General features: G+C 40.3%; 1 protein-coding gene and 1 long non-coding RNA gene across 5 annotated transcripts in view; one reads left to right on the top strand and one right to left on the bottom strand.

Annotated features, from left to right (window-relative positions):
* Positions 1 to 22,566, top strand: part of LOC147837255 (uncharacterized) — a 28,649-nt gene that overhangs the window by 1,832 nt on the left and 4,251 nt on the right. For 3 of the 4 annotated variants that reach the window (XR_015479036.1, XR_015479035.1, XR_015479037.1), the window contains 3 exons: positions 2,372 to 2,410; positions 2,896 to 2,961; positions 18,281 to 18,317. This is a non-coding gene — a long non-coding RNA (uncharacterized LOC147837255). Of the gene's footprint in view, positions 1 to 2,371; positions 2,411 to 2,857; positions 2,962 to 7,302; positions 7,897 to 18,280; positions 18,318 to 22,566 lie in introns of those variants that run through there. The other variant, XR_015479038.1, reaches the window with a different exon arrangement.
* Positions 12,276 to 22,566, bottom strand: part of LOC147846522 (uncharacterized) — a 99,689-nt gene continuing 89,398 nt past the window's right edge. The window contains exon 2 of the mRNA XM_087241432.1: positions 12,276 to 15,256. Within this exon, the coding sequence (XP_087097558.1) occupies positions 12,276 to 15,173 (2,898 nt within the window). The 5' untranslated portion in view covers positions 15,174 to 15,256. The remainder of the gene's footprint in view (positions 15,257 to 22,566) is intronic.

Consider the following 22,566-nt stretch of genomic DNA (forward strand, 5'->3'; position numbering starts at 1 on the left):
ACATGGCAAGAGAAGATGGCTGTTTAAATGTCGCAGATCCTATTTTTTAATGTAAAGATTTACTTGTTCTTAAGATGTTTTACTGATAAAATTGATCATTTATTCAGTCAAATTATGAAAGTAAAAAATATGTAAAAAATATAATATATCGGAGTACTAGATATAAATAGGTGAAATCACATAAATAAACTACATTTTTTTACATTTTAACGTATATAATCTCAACTGCAACTTTCTACAAAAAATAAATATAAATAAATGTGTAAACAAAAAAGGTACATGTATATACCTACTTATTTTGGAAAACTGGCCACTTTATTAGGTACACCGGCCTAACTGCTCGTTAACGCAAATTTCTAATAATCAGCCAATCACATGGCAGAAACTCAATGCATTTAGGCATGTAGACATGGTCAAGATGATCTGCTGCAGTTCAAACCGAGCATCGGAATGGGGAAGAAAGATGATTTAAGGGACTTTGAACGTGGCATGGTTGTTGGTGCCAGACGAGCTGCTCTGAGTATTTTAGAAACTGCTGATCTGCTGGGATTTTCACACACAACCATCTCTAGGGTTTATAGAGAAAATGGTCAGAAAAAAAGAGTAAATATCCAGTGAGTGACAGTTCTGTGGGTGCAAATGCCTTGTTGATGCCAGAGGTCAGAGAATGGCCAGACTGGCTCCAGCTGATAGACAAGGAACAGTAACTCAAATAACCACTCGTTACAACCGAGATATGCAGAAGAGCATCTCTGAACACACAACACATCTAATCTTGAGGCGGAAGAGCTACAGTAACAGAAGACCGGGTGCCACTCCTGTCAGCCAAGAACAGGAAACTGAGGCTACAATTCACACAGGCTCACCAAAATTGGACAATAGAAGATTGGAGAAATGTTGTCTGGTCTGATGAGTCTCGATTTCTGCTGCGACATTCAGTGGGTAGAGACAGAATTTGGTGTAAACAACATGAAAGCATGGATCCATTTTGCCTTGTATCAACGGTTCAGGCTGGTGGTGTAATGGTGTTGGGGATATTTTCTTGGCAACCTTTGGGCCCATTAGTACCAACAGAGCATCGTGTCAAACCACAGCCTACCTGAGTATTGTTGTTGACCATGTCTATCCCTTTATGACCAGTGTAACCGTCTTCTGATGGGAACACTGCTTCCAGCACCATGTCTTAAAGCGCAAATCATCTCAGACTGGTTTCTTGAACATGACAATGAGTTGACTGTACTCAAATGGCCTCCACGGTCACCAGACTCAATCCAATAGAGCACCTTTGCAATGTGGTGGAACAGGAGATTCGCATCATGGATGTGCAACTGACAAATCTGCTGCAACTATGTGATGCTATGATGCTATGTGAACTATGTGATGCTATCATATCTATATGGAGGAATATTTCCAGTACCTTGTTGAGTCTGGCACGTAGGGTTCAGTTCTGAAGGCAAAAAAGTACTGGAAATATTCCTCAGAGATTTTGGTACATACTGTATTGACATGATAGCATAACATAGCTATAAAGTTGTTCTTAATAGCAATGTTTTCAATTGTTGCGTTTCATTGTTGAGCTTTATTGTGCACTTTTTTTGTGATTTTGTGCATTAAATGATAAGAAAATACTCTACAAAACAATATTTTTTATTTTAAATATTGAAAAAATGCCATCAGTACAGTTCTCAGTATAAAACATAGAATAGAACAAAGTAAAATATATCAAATATCTAAAATTACAGCAATTTATCTAGTTATAATATATATCACCCAGAACTTTTTATTTTGCATTAAATAATGAAAAGATGCCATGTTTTCAGACATGTCTGTAACACATTATCAAACAGCAAACACACTGTATTATTAATTCATTAACCCATCAGTGTGTGTGTGCTGTGTAGTTGGTCTCATCTGCATGAAGCTCTTTGGGTTTTCATCTGATGAATCGATGACCTGGTCGTAGTTTCCATGGAAATTGTAACCATGAGACATTTGTGATCTGTTGCTGAGACACAGAAGCAGGTGAAACGTGAAGAAAACCCTAAAGATGCACACCACTAACAGATGCTTTCTCTGAAATGGCAAATATCTGAGTTTGAGGACAATACTGGCTGACAGAATGAGGCTGGAATGTGTGTGTTTGTGTAATTACTGCCATGTATCTGGCTACAAACATGCACCAGGACAAGAGCTTACAGACTGAAATAGATGTCCAGTAATTTAATTTACTCAAATAAATAACATTTTTCATACAACTCTGCATTATATAAGTCTTCTGAAATCATGCCACAGGGATTTGTTAACAAGAAATATGAAGTTATTTGACTTGCTATTAAGTTATTGAGTGCAATATTTCTCTGTTGTGTTTTAGGGAAGAAAAAAACCTGTACAGATTTGGAACAAAATTTGGGTGAGTAAATTATGCCACTCAGGCTCATTCTGAAAACATACCTCTATATACATTTCTGGAGACCGCCAAATACGTCCCAGGAGCTGTTTTTTTGCAGTTTTTGTTTTTGCAAATCCACCAGAGGTCGCTGTGTATGCTTTTTGAGATCTCAAGTTTCTCCCAGGAGTGCCATTCACACCTGCTGTTCTCGCGTATATCCACCAGAGGCCACTGTCGAAACACCCCCACCCCCAACCCAACCAATATTATTTTAAAAAGCACAGATTGACCCGCCCACCCACTTCCATAAACAAAACCGACAAATTTAAAAAGCAATTCAGAAAAAGAACAGCCCTCGTCTGATTTTTACCACATTTTACCTCATTCTCACCCTGTTATTTACTTGTTTATTTTATTTTTTGGCTTCTGTTTTTGACTTACCTGCTTTCTGGAACTGTTCTTCCCCAGACTGAAACCCTATTGTCTTCTTCTCTCTGTGTCTCAAGTCCATCGGCGTACATCGCAAGCTAACTGGACAAACTGGTTACAGCCGGAAAGCCGTCCATACGGAGGTAAGCAGTCAGCTGGTAAGCACGAAAAGGTACATCATCATACCGCCATGTAGTGTTCATCTTAAAAATGAAATGCAGCCATATGTACTTCTGGCTACATAATTCACAATCTCCACTAATGTACATAGGGCTACGTTTTCATAATAAGCCTATGTTGAAATTATGATAATATTATCACAACTATTCCTTTCAGAGAGGTTTTAAAAAGCTAACTAGAACTTTAGCTTGGAAAGATAGTAATGCTTTCATTTATTAAAGACATCACACTAATCAGAAATAAAAAAATATTAATAAAACGGAAAGAAATATATATTTATAATGTCATGATTAAGTTAATAAATAAATTATATTTATTAACAGTCTATATTTTGAATATTGTACTCTTCTATTCAAGTTACATTGAAGATTAAAGTATAACGATGCTAAAAAAATCAGTTTTGAATAAAAATAAAACGCATTCAAATAGAAAGCAGTTGTATTTACTTAAAGGGCACCTATTTTACCTCTTTTACAAGATTTAAGAAACTTTGGTGTCTCCAGAATTTGTCTGTAAAGTTTCAGCACAAATACCCATCAGATTATTTATTATATAATGTAGAATCTGCTCATTTTGGCGTCTGAATACAGTGTAGCTGTTTTTGTAGCCTGTTGCTTTAAATCCAAATGAGCTGCTTCTCCCCACCCACCATTCCCATGTGCGTGTCTGCTTCTCATCCGTAAGGTCAGATAAACAGCTGTCAGTGACGGAGACAGACACGGGTGAAGCTGAATCAAGGTCACGTGTCAAAAATACAAAGTTTATTTGATGTATTTGTGGTGAAGTTTATTCTAAAATGATGAGTCACAAACAAATGCTGTTTGCAGTACACACACACCAGTGCTTATAGTGCTTAAATTTGTAAATTGCGAGGTCCCAGAACAGATTGGGGTAACGGATCTGGCATGTGACCAGACGAGGGAGAGGTGTTGCTGGCGAAAATTAATTGCCAAAGGGGGTATGTGTTGGGGGGTTTTATACTATGTCTACTATACCAGTATAAAGTGTATTATACTATACATAACTCATAACGGGTTCTTATATAAAAAAAACAAACTACAGAACCACCTAGCACAGTCCTTTACTTAGCTAACAGTTTTGAACATATGGATAATTATTAAAAATAATAACTTACCCTCTGATTGCTTGATTCCTCCAACAACGTGAGCTGCCCTGTGTGCTGACGTACAAAAACGTCCCATCTCATTGGCTGGCTCTAGCCAATAAACTGGCTCTGCTGCTCTTTTACTGGTATGTACGTTTCCGTAGAATCAATGATATTTAACAAATTTATTTTCAGAAAATGGTTGAAATAAACCCTAAATAATAAAATAATCGTAGAAATTATTCTTTCGCACCTCAGTCCCGTTGGCTGCTGGCATTGGTCAGGCATCGGTCAATAAAACAGCTTTACACCTGCCCCGCCCTATCCGCGATCCTGGCTCCTCTGCATCTACGAGTGCACTTATGAGTTCTGCTACAGAGATTGCGCAAGATGTGTAGCAAAAGTCAGACCGCGAGAGATTTGTAGTTAAACTGATGAATCTGAGAGGTTGTGAGTGCCGACCTGTGGTTGTAGAGCGAATGTGCAATCACTTTTGCCGTGCACAGGTGTGTCTGTCACTTTGTATTTGTGAATGGCATTTTACAAATACACAACTATTAATCTGCAACTTCGAATTCAAAACACAAGTGTGTTGATTTATTGTGTGTGTGTGCAAATCAAGGGATTCAGCTGTTCACGTCAGAGCTGTGAGTGTACGTTTCAACCTACACATACAAATATTATCACAAGTCTTCACATTTAGATTTCCAAGCTCTCGAGTTTTGCTACTGATTTACCTTCGTATAGGGGGGAGTGTGGCGGATAAAAGTGGGGGTGGGGTGATGTAGTGTGGTTTGGCGGAGTGTGATGGACAAAAGTGACAAGCGGTTGGGGGAGGCGGGGTCATGGACGGATGAAGTTGAAGAGGGTTGGGGAGTCGCGGAAGAAAGTGAGGAGCGGGGTGTGGCAGGTTTGCATGATCGGTAAAAAGAGGCGCCTGATCAGATTTCAGAGGTGCCGGCTTGTTCCGGCACAAATTAAGCCCTGACACACACATAAGCGCATTCCCTGACACCATGTGGCTGTGGTGATTATAGCAGTTAGGAATTAATTTTGCTGTCTTGATTACAAGCATGCTCTGTTTTAAAAACGGTTCAAATTACTTACTGAGGAGCAGATGACCACAGAGAAATGTAACATGTTTTAATTCCAGTTTCTTTGCAAAAAATTGTTCTGTGGACATGTGTATACATGTTACTATGGAGACATGGCACCTGTCAGTCAATTCGGTGGGCGGGGAAACCGCACTCCTACATCATGTTGTGGTGGGTCTCAAAATCACTGAGATTTGGATCCTATTTTACCGTCAGTAATTTCTAAAAGAAACTTATTAGGTTTCTCTCACTCCAATATGACTGTGGACACACTATACCTACATACAGTTCTGTCCAAACAGCTCACAAAAGAGGATTTTCATCATAGGTGCCCTTTAATGAAATAATATGATTCTTTTTTCTTGCATTTCTGATCATTATTTATATTTGTGTGTATATTTTCTATGTGAAGCTGCTTTAACACAATCTACATTGTAAAAGCGCTATAGAAATAAAGATGAATTGTGTAATGCATGTTTTTTTTTTCCTGTTATTCATTCTATTAGAGTGACTCACAGAATCCATTTTAATTGGCCAATTTGTAGCAAATGTGTGAAAAATGCAATACAGATGACTACTTCCATTTTTATTTATTTGTTCCTACAGTGTAATACCTTTCATAAAATGAAAGCTTTTTTAGCATCATTAGAAATAAATATTTGGATTATAGGTTTGCTAATTTGTAATCAGTGATATGTCAATAAATTAGCTTAAAAATGCTTTTTAATAAGTAATAATCAACCTAAATCTTCTTTAAATCGATATTTGCATGAAAAATATGAGCATTTCTATAAATATCATCACTATATTGGCCTTATTTATCATATCATTTCATGTACGCTATCTGACAAAAAGTCTTGTCGTCGATCCCAGTTGTGAGAGCAACAAATAATAACTTGACTTCTAGTTGATCATTTGGAAAAGTGGCAGAAGGTAGATTATTTCTCATGAGTCATCTGTTGAGCTGCATCCCAATCATCACAAATACTGCAGAAGACCTACTGGAACCCGCATGGACCCAAGATTCTCACAGAAATCAGTCAAGTTTGGTGAAGGAAAAATCATGGTTTGGAGTTACATTCAGTATAGGGGCGTGTAAGAGAGCTGCAGAGTGGATGGCAACATCAACAACCTGAGGTATCCAGACATTTGTGCTGCCCATTACATTACAAACCACAGGAGAAGGCAAATTCTCCAGCAGGATAGCGCTCCTTCTCACACTTCAGCCTCCACATCAAGGTTCCTGAAAGCAAAGAAAGTCAGGGTGTTTTAGGATTGGCCAGCCCAGTCACCAGAGATCAACATTATTGAACATGTCTGGGGTAAGATGGAGAAGGAGGCATTGAAGATGAATCCAAAGAATCTTGATGAACTCTGGGAGTCCTGCAAGAACGCTTTCTTTGCCATTCCAGATGACTTTATATTCCATTCACCTTATTCTTTGCTGACGAGCGGGCGCTTTCATTTGAATCTTTTTGGCTCGAGACGTCCGGTCTGATTTACTTCCATTTATTTTTGGGCATTAAAAACTGCTGGATATGCTGCTTGATGTTGCAAACTGATATTTTCTTATTATATTATACTTAGTCTGTATAGTATGGCAAACATTTGTTTGTAGAGCAAGTAGTTTGACCGTTTTCTGCCGTTTATTATTCCTAGTCATTTCTCCCAGAGGCGACTGAATTGGAAGTTCTAAAACAATCGCGAAAACTGGCGCACTTCCGCATTTTAGAATAAGGTCCATACTGTACCTTATTTCTGTTAAGTGACAAGACTTTTGTCTAAGCAAAGTCAGACCTTACTGTCCTAATTAAATAATTAAAAATCAAGGCGTGATCTTATTTTATTTTGCTGAAATAAGTGTAATCTAGAGGTCTTTGCCTTTCATATAAGCCACTTCTGATACCAAATGATCAACTAGAAGTTGTTATTATTTGTTGTTCCTAAAACTTAAATAGGCGACAAGACTTTTGCCATGTAGTATTATGAATCGTTAGATAAAAACTGAGGTATATTTTTTCTTTTTCCCTATGTTATTGCACCCTTACATTCTTTATTTAAACTAAACTTCATCAATAACCTGTTACATTGTTGGTTTACTCCAGCTGAATGGATGCAGTATAGCATGACTCCAGGAAAACGCCATATTAAATGGAAGGAAGCCCCGAGGTTGCCATCAGGTCATAACCTGGAAGGAGCTTTCTGTTTTCTGTCACGATATACTGTACATCAATAATGCATACATCTCTAAGCAGACAATCTGTGCTGGCTGACATGCATTTTGCTGCTGACACTCTATAGACACACTATTACCTGCTCTGTCTGAACGCTGACAAGCTGCTTTATACCAGCAAACAGACTGGATGATTTTATTGCGCATCGCATCGGCAATGCATTTTCCAATCGAGCAATTTTCTGTCTCGCCTCCCGCTCCGTCTTTCTCTCTCATGCTCAGGAAATGACAGGGTACATGCAAAACGCCCACTTGACTCTAAACTCTTCCCGGTAACACTGTACATCACACTGGTTTTTTTTTGGCATGATGCGATGAACAATGTTTTTAATCAGTGATAATCTTGAAAAACTCATCATGGAACTTATTGGAGTGCAGAGTGACCATAAGATGTGACCTTCAATGAACATTGTCGTTAATTCTGATGTTATGTGGGGGAGGATGTGTAATAAACAATGTAAGGATGAATATGAAAAGCATATGTGTATATAGAGTCTGTTAAAGGAACACTTCACCTTTGTTCTTGGAAGCTTTTTTTTTTTTTTTTTTTTTTTACAAGTCCCTGAGAGTTAAACTATGGAGTTTTAACATTTTTAAATCCATTCACGGCAAGAAGGTCGCTGGTTCGAGTCCCGGATAGGTCAGTTAACATTTTGTGTGGAGTTTGCATGTTCTCTCCGTATTGGCGTGGGTTTTCTTTGGGTGCTCCGGTTTTCCCCTACAGTCCAAACACATGGGCTATAGGGGAATTGAATAAACTAAAATTGGCTGTAGTGTATGTGTGTGAATGAGTGTGTATGGATGTTTCCCAGTACTGGGTTGCAGCTGGAAGGGTATCCGCTGACTTTTTGGCTTACAACCAAACGTTCCACGGTTACAAGCCAAACATTTATTTTTACATTTCTCCTGACCACTAGATGGCACTGTGCCAAAACTTTGCAGGTAACATCAGGTTATAGTTGACATGACTTCTACCAATCTTGGTCTAAATATACAAAAGTGTTGCAGAGATATAGGCCCAAAACCAAATCTATACTCTTATGCTGTGTTCACAAATCGCGCTATTCGCGCATAAATTGCCGTGTGAACATTTGAGGTTACTCGCTTCATTCTTGCGTCAAACCCCGCTTCATTCGCGTGTCAAATTAACTTCAGAACAGACGCGGATTCACGTGATGGGCAGGGCTTCTGTCTGCCCGGTGACTGTAGCTTCGTTGCTAAAAGGCTCACATGGATTTTATGAAGAAAATAACAGAGTTTATGTACTTTATGAAGGCTGAAAAACAGCGTTAATACGTTTAGGACCGTGTCTGAGTCCACTACATGCTTTCAGAGGTGCATCCAGCTCTGTGAGCTCATAAACTCCTCCAGAAACTGAACCTGGACCACAGAGGCTTTCAACGGTGCTTCTGACTGAGCCAAGCCCAGTTTGATGACTTGTTGTCGGTGTCGCCTGGAGGATTTCCCCTGGGACACCATCAACAGGTTGTACGTCACAATCACGCACCCACAAGAGCAAGCTTCTGATTGGTTAACGCGGCGCGAATGTCCGCTGAAGTTCAGATTTTTGAACTCGAGAGATTCACGCGAAACACTCATTAAGCGCGTCAAACGTGCAAAACGCTCAATTCGCCCAGCGCAATTCGCGTCATTCGTGCCGCAGGATGTCTGTTTGCGCGTTTCCATTGACTTAACATGTAAATCACTCGCGCTTGACTTGCGTTCCGAGTCTGGTGTGAACGCAGCATTAGCCCTTTCCTTTACCCCTTCACATGAAGGGGAAGGAGTTTCCCAATTAGCTTAATCTTGGAGACGTAGGGGTAAGGGGACCAGCTATATAGCCCTTCAAACAGAGATTTTTCAGCATTACAACAAATGAAGAGGTATGAGAGTTTTCTCTGAATCACAAGCTACAGCAACAACATGGCTGCAAAACCCAGCTGTTCTGCTTTAAATCACTACAGAAGGGGTTTAGGAGATGAACTTACTCAAGGAGAGTAAGTTCATTCTGTCACCAGGAAAAAATGTAAAATTTCTATTGTGTATTAATGTTAAAAATCTTATCTAATTTATATTCATTTGATTTGTATTTGTTATTGTATATTTATTAATGAAATGTTTGCCATGAAAATAGCCTATGTTGCTGACATTGCATTGAATAGAAATATGATATGACAAAATTGAGCAAGGAGAACCACAGATGTACAAAATAGGGCATTAATTATGATTTTTACTACAAACAAGGATTTCATTTATTGTGTTTATAATGACATTAATGTGTTACGGTCATGGTCTTTAAAGATGCTGTACGTTTTTCAAAAAGCGCTACATTTCACTAATAATAAACAATAATAATAACCGTTGTAAATATTGCACAACATATTTTAAATTCTGATAACCTTCCCTGCTGAAATAAACTTCTAAAACCAGCCTAGGCTGGTTGGCTGGTTTTAGCTAGTCGACCAGCCTGGTTTTACAGGGGGTTTGTCCATTTCCAGGCTGGTTTCCATCCATTTCCAACCTGGTCTTAGCTGGAGCCCAGACAAAAGGCTGGTCAAGCTGGTTTTAGTTTGTCATTTTTCAGCCTGATCAGCTTAAGACCAGGCTGGAAATGGCTAGAAACCAGCCTGGAAATGGTCAAAACCCCTCTAAAACCAAGCTGGTTGACAAGCTAAAACCAGCCAATCTTCCTAGGCTGGTTTAGGCTGTTTTTTACAGCAGGGTTACCTGATACCTTGACAAAACAGGTCAGAATATGGATTTGAAAATGCATTTTACAGCACATCTGGCAAAACTTTAATGTTGATTTCATAGGTTACATCCATGAATATGAGCACTGTAAATACAGAGCAGAGTTTCGTGCATCTTGCAACACCTGGAGGCTCATACGCAAGACAAACTGCACTTTTATTGACTTTAGTAAATAGCAGTTTGCTGTGCTTTTTATGTTACTAAGCAACCGCTGAATCAACAATCGTGTTTCAGCAACAACAACAACAACAAACAGTGCATTACACTCAACTTCCATATGAACGAGTGGAAATCGATGCATCTGTGGAACTCACAACCTGCGCTAGTGGCGATATGATAACCTGTGCGTGTGTAGTAGTGGTGTCCTTTTTCTTAGGGGGACATTTCTATCCCTACCCTTTCACACCCCTCTCTGTTTCAAGGGCCATGGGGAAGTTGAAGGGGTAGAGGTATTGACCTTATTCTTTATGTATGTAAGATTGTAGAGTTGGGATTGGGCCATAGCCTCATGTCCTCTTTGGTCAAGTGTATTTGTTCAAGACTCATTTAGGCTGCATTTACACTGCACTGTTCAAGTGACTTAAATCAAATGGATTCCGATTTACTCAAATACGATTTAGTCCTTGATCATATGTGGGAATTTATCCGATATGAATTGGATCGATGTTCTCATGTCTGCAATGTAAGCAGGTAAATTGGATTTTCATCTGTCAATGTTGCGCGTCATTAAAAACCGTAGCGAATGACGTCAAGATTGACACTTTCATTTCAGAACAGACTTCAACAGAGTCGCGAACCTTAAATCTCGTACATGAGGACTTAAGAGCTTTTATATTGTCATATAGCACAGGTATTTAAGCACGTTAACAAGAGCGAGAGAGCGCGATGTCCGCCACGTAACCAATATAAACTAATAGAAAACTAATGTGCATAAATCACGCCATGGACATTACATTAAGATGCCTAAAGGTTTAAAAAAATCCAATATATCAAAAGAAGATGGACAAATGGGAACCTTTCTGTCATAAACAATAGTAAAACAGCTTGTCAAAAGCTGCGAACAGATTACATACAGGAATAGAGAAAAGAGCACTCTTTAATTATCAGCTGTTAGTCAGCTTCAGCTCATTATTTTCCTGGTCATTGCGCCTTTGCTGTGTGCTGCGTAAATGCAGAAGATTGAATACAAGTCACTTTTAAAAGATGATGTAAGCAGGTCATCAAAAAAAGTAACGAAATCGGAATTCACCATTAAGATCTGCAGCGTAAATGCAGCCTTAGAAGCATTAGCTTCTTCCAGTGGAGTCCTTCAAGAGGTTAATAATGTGGAATCTCATATTTGTAATGAGAATAGACTCAATAAATCTCACATGAGTTCAGACTTTAGGTTTTTTTTGGCTAATGGTCTAATCTGATTCAATGATGGCGAAGCAGTTGCACAGTAGGTACTGCTGTTGCCTCACAGCAAGAAGGTCGCTGGTTCGAGCCTCGGCTCAGTTGGCGTTTCTGTGTGGAGTTTGCATGTTCTCCCTGCGTTGCCGTGGGTTTCCTCTGGGTGCTTTGGTTTCCCCCACAGTCCAAAGACATGCGGTACAGGTGAATTAGCTAGGCTAAATTGTCCGTAGTGTGTGAATGTGCGTGTGAATGTTTCCCAGAGATGGGTTGCGGCTGGAAGGGCATCCGCTGCGTAAAAAACTTGCTGGATAAATTGCCGGTTCATTCTGCTGTGGCGAGCCCGGATTAATAAAGGGACTAAGCTGACAAGAAAATGAATGAATGAATGAATAATTCAATGATTCAAGCTCCTTTCCTGGAGAATCATCAGTCTATGATTGGCTCCTGTCGTAGAAGGCGGTGCTTCAATTGCCATTCTTACTGGTACATTTACATTTACATTTACATTTAGTCATTTAGCAGACGCTTTTATCCAAAGCGACTTACAAATGAGGACAAGGAAGCAATTTACACAACTAAGAGCAACAATGAATAAGTACTAAAGGCAAGTTTCAGGTCTGTAAAGTCTAAGAAGGGAAGTGTTAGTAGTTTTTTTTTTTTTTGTACAGTTAGTGTGATATTCAAAGAGGCAATTGCAGATTAGGAAGTGAAGTGGAGACTAAATAGTTGAGTTTTTAGTCGTTTCTTGAAAATAGAGAGTGACTCTGCTGTTCTGATGCAGTTAGGGAGTTCATTCCACCAACTGGGCAGATTGAGCGTGAGCGTGAGCGAAAGTGATTTTTTCCCTCTTTGGGATGGAACCACGAGGCGACGTTCATTCACAGAACGCAAGTTTCTGGAGGGCACATAGATCTGCAGAAGTGAGTGCAGATAAGAAGGTGCTAGGCCAGAAGTCACTTTGTAGGCAAACATCAGAGTTTTGAATTTGATGCGAGCAGCAACTGGCAGCCAGTGCAAACGGACTAGCAGCGGAGTGACATGTGCTCGTTTAGGTTCATTGAAGACAACTCGTGCTGCTGCATTCTGGAGCAGTTGAAAAGGCTTGATAGAGTTAGCTGGAAGCCCAGCTAGTAGAGAGTTGCAGTAATCCAGTTTGGAGAGAACAAGAGCTTGAACAAGGAGTTGAGCTGCATGTTCAGATAAGAAGGGTCGGATCTTTCTGATGTTATAGAGTGCAAATCTGCACGATCGAGCAGTTCTAGAAATGTGGTCAGAGAAGTTTAGTTGGTCATCAATCGTTACTCCAAGGCTTTTCACCATTTTGGATGCAGTAATGGTTGCCCCATCCATCTGGATTGAAAAGTTATGGTGTAGAGTCGGGTTGGCAGAAACTACAAGCATTTCCGTTTTTGCGAGGTTCAGCTGAAGATGATGATCTTTCATCCAGTGTGAAATATCCAACAGGCAGGCTGAGATACGAGCTGGAACCGAGGGATCATCAGGATGAAAAGAGAGGTATAGCTGGGTATCATCAGCATAGCAGTGGTAGGAGAATCCATGTCTCTGGATGACTGGTCCTAGAGATGATGTGTAGATGGAGAAGAGAAGTGGCCCAAGAACAGAGCCTTGAGGTACCCCAGTGTTTAGATGCTGTAGGTTGGACACCTCTCCCCTCCAAGACACCCTGAATGACCTGTCAGAGAGGTAAGATCTGAACCATTGTATAACAGTGCCCGCAACGCCCAGTGACTCAAGCGTAGATAGCAGGATCTGGTGGTTGACAGTGTCAAAAGCAGCTGACAAGTCCAGCAAAATGAGGACTGATGATTTAGAGTCTGCTTTAGCCAGTCTGAGATCCTCCACGACCGAGAGCAGGGCAGTCTCAGTTGAGTGGCCTTTCTTAAAGCCGGATTGCTTGTTGTCCATGAGATTGTTTTGAGTAAGAAAGTCCAGGACTGGATTGAACACTACTTTCTCCAGAATCTTGGCCATGAAGGGAAGCAGGGATACTGGTCTGTAGTTTTCAAGTAGCGTATGGTCCAGGTTGGGTTTCTTTAGCAGTGGGGTTACCCTAGCCTGCTTAAATGTAGTGGGGAATAAACCAGAGTCAAGAGATGTGTTAATTATGTGAGTCAGTGTTGGTATGACTGCAGGAGAGATGGCTTGCAAGAGATGAGAGGGAATGGGATCGAGTGGACAGGTGGTTGCATGGCTAGATAGCACAAGTTTGGACACCTCAGACTCAGAGAGCTGAGAAAAAGAGGTGAGTGTGTGTGGTGTTGGTGTTGTATCTTGCGTGTTTGTTGTAGGTGCAGCAAATTGAGCACTGATTTTTGCAGTTTTGGTGCAGAAGAATGTAGCAAAGTCATCAGTAGTAAGTGTGGAGGATGCGGGTGGAGGAGGAGGATAGAGGAGGGAGGAAAATGTTTTAAAAAGTAGGCGAGGATTAGTGGCATTGTTGATTTTCAGACGGTAATACGTCTGCTTTGCAGAAGTAACCTCAGCTGAGAAAGAGGACAGAAGAGTTTGGTATGTTAAGAGATGTGCAGGATTTTTAGTTTTCCGCCAAATTCTCTCCGCAGCCCGAAGTTTTGAGCGATGCTCACGGAGAGCATCCGAGAGCCAGGGTGCAGGAGGACTGGCACGGGCTGGCCTGGATGCAAGAGGACATAATCGGTCTAGACATGATGCTAGTGTGGAGCAGAGTGTATTAGTGGCACTGTTCGAATCAAGTGCAGTGAGTTTGCGAGATGGAGGAAGAGAGTCTGAAACAATGGTGGATAGTCTATTGGGTGAGAGAGATCGTAGGTTTCTGCGAAAGGTAACCAGTGTTGGAGTGTGTGGCGGCTCAGGAGTAATGTGGATGTTGAGAGACAGAAGGAAATGATCAGATATTTGTAGTGGAGTTACTATTGTTTGATCAGTGAAGCAGTGTCGTGTGTAAATAAGGTCTAGCTGATTACCTGATTTGTGGGTAGCAGAAGTAGGTGCTCTTTTTAGGTCAAAAGAGGCAAGCAAAGTCTGAAAGTCTGCAGCTTGCGGTTTGTCAACGTAAATGTTGAAGTCACCTAGCACCAATAAGGGAGTGGCAAAATTAGAAAAAGATGAGAGAAGAACATCCAGTTCATCTAGGAAGTGACCTAATTTACCTGGTGGGCGGTAGATGACAACCACATTTATGTAGAAGGGGTGGATAATGGTGACTGCATGGAATTCAAAGGAGCTGATTGTTGGCAGGGACGGTATCAGAGTAAATTTCCATTCTTTGGAAATTAGTAGTCCAGTCCCACCCCCTCTCCCTGTCTGACGAGGAGTGTGGGAAAAAGAGAAATTAGCAGAAAGAGTAGCATGTGTAGCAGTGTCCTCCGGCCTCAACCAGGTCTCAGTTAGAGCCATGAGATTATAGTCAGAATATGTAGCTATGGAGGTAATAAAATCAGCCTTGTTAACAGCTGATTGACAATTCCAGAGGCCCACGGAGAGAGAGAGTTGTGAAATAGTAGATACATGTATTGAACGAAGGTTGTGAGGATTACGCCTGCAGCGTACCTCCCGTGTTTTGCGAGTGTTAGTAACAACAGGAATTAGAAAACACATAATAAAAGTGCACTGACAACAAAAAATAAGTGTGAAGTAAAAACAATAAAGTAAAGTACTCAAGTGCTTTGTCGGTGTCTTTGCTCGGTGGAGTCGCGCAGGTAGAGTCGATGGTCTTTACCCTCGTCGGTCTTCACACGAGGCGGTCTTCACACGAGGCTGCCGCGACCGCTGCCGCGGTGAACTAGTTGTTTATATAACCCCAAAGCACTAGCTGATTGAATTCAGCTGGACACGCCTCGAGAGTCAAAACAAGGGCCGAAACTGAGGCGGACGACGCGAAACCGCGTCTGCGTTCGCTTCACAAGCTCTTATAGTAACCAAGGAAACAGTGGCTAAACAACTTCTAGTATTATACACAACTGAAAGCAAGTTTAAATGTCCTACAACTTTACACAAACAGCTGGAAACAAGTCCTCAAACCATACACAACAACTGAAACAAATCTTAAACGTACACTTTTCCCCATTCAAAACTATATGAGTGACATGTCTTGTGCATTATATAGTGTGTGGTCTAATCCGATTCAATGATCTATGCTAAGCTAAGCTAAAAGTGTTCTCGCCAGACCCAGAGATTGGCTGAATGTATAAAAAATGGTAAAACTCAATAGTTTAACCCTAAGGGACTTGCAAACATATTTTCTTATTATATTATTCAACTTTCTAAGTATAGTCATGAACATACTTGTCTGTAGGGCAAGTTGTTTGACCATCTTCTGCCATATACTGTATTATTTTGTCATTTCTCCCATTGGCAACTGAATGGAAAGTTCTAAAACAAGCACAAAAACAAGTGCGTTGCAGAATAAGGTCATTAAAATAGAATTGGGATCGGGCCATAGCCTCATGTCCACTTTGGTCAAGTGTATTTGTTCAAGACTCATTTGGAATCATTAGCCTCCTCTAGTAGAGTCCTTCAAGAGGTTAATAATGTGGAATCTCATATTTGTTATGAAAATGGACCAATTACTCCCAAACTAATTGTCTAATCTGATTCAATGATTCGAGCCCCTCCCCCAGAGAATCGTCAGTCTATAGCAATTGATGATTGGCTCCTGTACTAGAAGGCGGGGCTTTATTCACCCCACTAATGCCGAGTTCAGACTGCATGATTTTCAAAGTAGTCATGTCACAGATGTTTTCACACTGCATGACTATCTGGGCTAGCGTTTTGTTGCTGCTTTGTTTACACTGCGAGATGGATCGGCGACAGGGACTTTCACATTGCATGACTTTATAGGAAGAATCGCCGACAACTTCGTCCAAACTACGTATCACAACCAAAAACACGTAGTATATATTTTGTTATTAACTACATAATGAGAAAGAAGCCTTTAATGGGGTAGAACATGTACATGTTTGCTCACCTGGGTTTGAAGGGAATTAGCCATTTCTCCTCAACGTTGATAATACCTGAGTCCTGTCAAACCTCCACTAGTTTTTCCTCCATTTCGTGGGTCCAAATAAACCGAAAAAGAGCGCTTTTAACTTCTCCCCCAGCCTCCCGCTGGCCTGCAGCAGGTATACACACACGCACACACAAGTGAATGCTGCTCTGTCATTGGCTGTAGGCGATGGCTGATGTTATTTTCAGTCAAAACTAAATTCACACGGCATGATTTGAATCGCCGACAGCTCCAGATATTTAGCATGCCAAATATCTCGCAGGCATCGGCGACTCATCGGCGATTCTCTCAGATCGCGTCTTTGAAAGTTCATACTGTGTGATTGTCACTCACGTGCACGAGCAGCGATTTGCTTGTGATTTCAGGCATTTGTCGGCGATTTCTCAAAACCTGTCGGCGAACCAAAATCGGGGCTAAAATCACGCAGTCTGAACTCGGCATTACTGGTACACTTTTCTCTATTTAAAACTATACAGGTGACATGTCTTGTGTATTAAATAGTCTTTGGTCTAATCCGATTCAATGATCTATGCTAAGCTAAGCTAAAAGTGCTCCAGCCAGGCCAAGAAATCGGAATTGGAAAAAAAAATGGTAAAACTCAATTGTTTAACTCTAAGGAACTTGCAAACACATTTTTTTTATTATATTATTCAACTTTTTAAGTATAGTCATGAACATACTTGTTTGTAGGAAAAGTAGTTTGACCATTTTCTGCCATATACTGTATTATTTCTAGTCTTTTCTCCCATTGGCAACTGAATTGAAAGTTCTAAAACAGGCACAAAAACAAGTGCGCTGTAGAATACAGTCAATAAAATAGAATTGGGATTGGGCCATAGCCTCATGTCCACTTTGGTCAAATGTACTTGCTCAAGACTCATTTGGAAGCATTAGCCTCCTCCAGTGGAGTCCTTCAAGAGGTTAATAATGTGGAATTTCGTATTTGTTATGAGAATGGACTCAATTACTCCCATATGAATTCAGACTTTTGATAAACATGAACCCGAAGTCGTATGTGACTAAAACTCATATCCAGACGGTAAGCTGGAAATCTGACCATGATTATCCTCACTGAGACATCGATGTGGAGCTCCGCCATACCGCGGCATCATGGGACTTCACCACCAGCTGCTTTACTCTTTTGGCTTCTTTTGTAAATAGTTGTTCGCATGAGAACAGCTGTTTTGCATGGCTGGTGTTTTTTGAGGTATACAATATCTGTGGACCGTTGCATTTCAGAGGTTTTGTAGAGAAATCGTTCAGACTGTGTGAATATCGCTGTATGGAATTATATGGAGAAGGCTTTCAGAGTCTGGTAATCATCTCAGCTGGATGCCATTGAAAACTCTTAATTACAATACTCTTCCCACACAAAACATCTTACAAGTATTTTCTTCGTGAAAAGGCCGAACATGTGCACGTAATGTTCTGAGGAAATGATAGAAATGCCTTCGCCATTTATTTTAAGCAATGTGACATTTCCGGCTGAAGAAAGACAATCAATGAGAGACAAATCTGGGACTGGATTTTATTGGTCACAAATTGATTGCTTGGTGAAAATGTCTCTTAATGATAGAGGTTTTGTTGGAAAGGCTTTGCTAAATAAAAGCATTTGATGAGCTGATTCATGTTGGAGACCAGTGGCTCTCGTCGTAACACTGAGATAATTTGCACATTTTTTGTCTTTTGTTTCCCACAGGAAAGCAAAACTTACCTTCGTTTGGAAGGACATGAAGGTGAGTACATTTATTCATTTATTTTCTTTTCGGCTTAGTCCCTTTATTAATCAGGGGCCGCCACAGTGGAATGAATCGCCAACTTATCCAGCATATGTTTTATGCAGCAGTTGCCCTTCCAGCTGCAAGCCATCACTTGGAAACATGCATACACACTCATTCAAACACATATCACTATGGACAATTTAGCTAACGCAGTCCACCTAAAGCACGTTTTGACAAAGAAATGCTAACTGACCCAGCCGAGGCTCGAACCAGTGGCCTTCTTGCTGTGAGGCGAATGTGCTACCCACTGTGCCACCGTGCAGCCAGGGTGAGTACATTTTTTGTATAATTAAATACAGATTTTTATTAATGATTAAGCCTTTTTAAATGTATTAATTTGTTTTCTATCAACCCTGCACTGTTGTTTTTGAAAAACATATCTGAATATACAATATTAAAAAGTATAGAAAAGATTATTTTTTCAATAATATTAAAATAATATTATTAAATATTAGAGTTCTTATTATTAAATCATGTTTTGAATGGTTCATGAATGATTAAACTTATCAAATTTATATGAAATATTAAAAAAGTAAATCGTTCCCTGCGGGCACAGGACGTCATATAGATGTTGTACCCTGACGTCGAGGGGACGTTGGATTTTGTTGACGTCATAACCCAATGTCTGGCCGACATCAATTTCCAACCTAAAATCAACTGAATATCAACGTCTAATCATGTTACACCTTGACGTTGTGTGGATGTTACCACTATGACGTCTATCAGACATTGGACTTTGGTCACTTTCCAACACAACTTAAAATCAACCAAATATCAATGTAATTTGATGTCATTATTGGACGTCAAAATAAAGTTGTCCTTAGACGCTGGCTAGACATTGAATTCTGGTCATGAACTAAATCTAACCTAATACTAATGTCTTTGCCTGCTGGGTTAAAATATAAAATCAGTTAAAAATGTGTGTTTTTAAGAGAATTTTTATTCAAATGTAAATAAAAGCTGAGAAATATATTGTACCACAATGATGACATAGTCATCATTTTATCTTTTGGGAGAAGCCTTTGTCATTTCTGTGAAAAAACTTGGCTATATAACAACTAATAATAATAACTTGACTTCTAGTTAATAATTTGGCATCAGCTTATCAGCTTATATGAAAGGCAAAGGCCTCTAGAATACGCTTATTTTAGCAAAATAAAATATGATCATGCCTTGATTTTTAATTATTTATTTAAGACAGTAAGGTCTGACTTTGCGCAAACAAAAGTCTTGTCACTCAACAGAAATAATGTACAGTACAGAATATATAGTCATCATGATGTAGTGGAAAAAGAATGAATATTGTGTATGACTCCCATGAGCTTCGAGGACTGCATCCATACATCTCTGCAATGACTCAAATAACTGATTAATAAAGTTATCTGGAATGGCAAAGAAAGCGTTAATGCAGGACTCCCAGAGTTCATCAAGATTCTTTGGATTCATCTTTAATGCCGCCTCCTTCGTTTTACCCCAGACATGCTTAATAATGTTCATGTCTGATGACTTGGCTGGCCAATGCCGGAGCACCTTGATCTTCTTTGCTTTCAGGAACTTTGATGTGGAGACTGAAGTATAAGAAGCGCTATCCTGCTGAAGAATTTGCCCCCTCCTGTGGTTTGTAATGTAATGGGCAGCACAAATGTCTTGATACCTCAGGCTTTTGATGTTGCCATCCACTCTGCAGATCTCTCACACTCCCCATACTGAATGTAACCTCAAACCATGACTTTTTTCTTTATCAAACTTGACTGATTTCTGTGAGAATCTTGGGTCCATACAGGTTCCAGTAGGTCTTGTGCAGTATTTGTGATGATTGGGATGCAGCTCAACAGATGATTCCTCAGAAAAATAGCCACTTTTCCAAATGATCAACTAGAAGTCAAGTTATTATATGTTGCTCTTCCAACTGGGATCGATGACAGACTTTTGTCAGGTAGTGCAGATATTTTGTACGATTTCAATTTAAACCATTACGTTTCTTTCATTACGACTCTCTCTCTCCATAAAAAGTCTCTCTCCATTGTTCTCTCACATAAAAATGAATCACACACCCCTACTGACACTATTGTGACATGAAGCGATTTGCTCTTTAAAGCACAGAAAACACAATGACACGAGTCAGTCATCGGCCTGTGAGTGTCACTCATTCCAGGCACGCCGTAATTACAGCAGAAAAGCTTTTCTCACAGCTATACTTCCACACATCAGTCGACTCGCACTACCACACAGCCCGTCAGAGACAAATCAAACAAAATGAAACAGACAAATTGCTGTGAGCCTGAACTGCACAGGGCACGAGGGAGGCTTTGCGATGATGTGTTTCAGGATCCGTTCCAAACTCTCGACGTCTACACAGGAAGCTCCTTCTGAGGCAAGTAGGGATGCCATACAGTAGATATCCATTTTAGGTTCCTTAGAGGCAGAGTTGGTAACATAAACCATAGTAATGCGCTAGTGTATTCTAATGACGCAGTAATGTAATGAATTGCATTTTAAATTTGTGTCATTTGATTACAGTTACTAAAGTCAGTGTAATTGCATTACTGACATTACAAACATAGTTTTTACCAAAAAAAAAATGCTTCTTTGAGAGACCGTTTTCCACTGTAACCAGGTAATATCAGGTAATAAGCATGCGCTTTTAGATTGCTGGAAAACGCGAGCTGAAATGGTTACCGTAGAGAGTGGTAGCTTCTTCAAATAAAAATACAGACATTACATTGATTTCTTTCATTCATTTATTTTCTTTTCGGCTTAATCCCTTTATTAATCCTGGCTGGCCACAGTGGATTGAACCACCAACTTATCTAGCATATGTTTTACGCAGCGGATGCCCTTCCAGCTGCAAACCATCACTGGGTAACATCCATACGCACTCATTCACACACATACACTATGGACAATTTAGTTTACCCAATTCATCTGTACTGCATGTGTTTGGACTTGTGGCGGAAACCGGAGCACATGGAGAAAACCCACACGAACCCGGGGAGAACATGCAAACTCTACAGAGAAACGCCAACTGACCCAGCCGAGGCTCAAACCAGAGACCTTCTTGTGAAGCGATCATGCTATCTGCTAGATCTGTGGTGAACAATAATTTGTGCATGACAATAAGAAAATTGTTTGCCCTTCTAGAAATTTTAGAAAATCTAATTCTGCTACAAAATTCACTTGGTTTTCAGTTGAATTCTCAAATTATGTCTCTCCAAACACTACAGAATACACAAGACATGTATAGTTTTAAATGGGGAGAAGTGTCCCATTCAATATGGCGAATAAAGCCCTGCCTTCTAGTACCGGAGCCAATCATCAATCACTATACACTCACCGGCCGCTTTATTAGGTACACTTGTCTATTTGCTCGTTTGCGCAAATTTCTAATCAGCCAATCACATAACAGCAACTTAATGCTTTTAGGCATGTAGACTTGGTCAAGATGATCTGCTGCAGTTCAAACGGAGCATTAGAATGGGGGAAGAAAGGTAATTTAGGTGACTTTGAACGTGGCAGAGTTGTTGGTGCCAGACGGGCTGCTCTGAGTATTTCAGAAAATGCTGATCTGCTGTTATTTTCACGCACAACCCTATCTAGGGTTTACAGAGAATGGTCCAAAAAAGAGAAAATATCCAGTGAGCGGCAGTTCTGTGAGCGCAAATGCCTTCTGTTGATGCCAGAAGTCAGAGGAGAATGGCCAGACTGGTTCCAGCTAATAGAAAGGCAACTGTAACTCAAATAACCACTCGTTTCAACTGAGGTCTGCAGAAGAGCATCTCTAAACACACAACACGTCCAACCTTGAGGCGGATGGGGTGCCACACCGGGTGCCACTCCTGTCAGGTAAGAACAGGAAACTGAGGCTACAATTGGCACAGGCTCACCAAAATTTGACAATAGAAGAGATGTTGCCTGGTCTGATGAGTCTTGATTTCTACTTTAACATTCAGATAGGGTCAGAATTTGGCATCAACAAAATGAAAGCATTGGTCCATCCTGCCTGGTATTAACAGTTCAGGCTGGTGGTGGTGGTGTAATGGTGTGGGGGATATTTTCTTGGCACACTTTGGGGCCCACTAGTACAAATTGAGCATCGTGTCAACACCACAGCCTACCTGAGTATTGTTGCTGATCATGTCCATCCCTTTATGACCACAGTGTACCCATCTTCTGATGGCTACTTCCAGCAGGATAATGCACCATG

The sequence above is a fragment of the Danio rerio genome, chromosome 2 (assembly GCF_052040795.2).
Source record: "Danio rerio strain M-AB ecotype USA chromosome 2, GRCz13ab, whole genome shotgun sequence".
Lineage (NCBI taxonomy): Eukaryota > Metazoa > Chordata > Actinopteri > Cypriniformes > Danionidae > Danio > Danio rerio.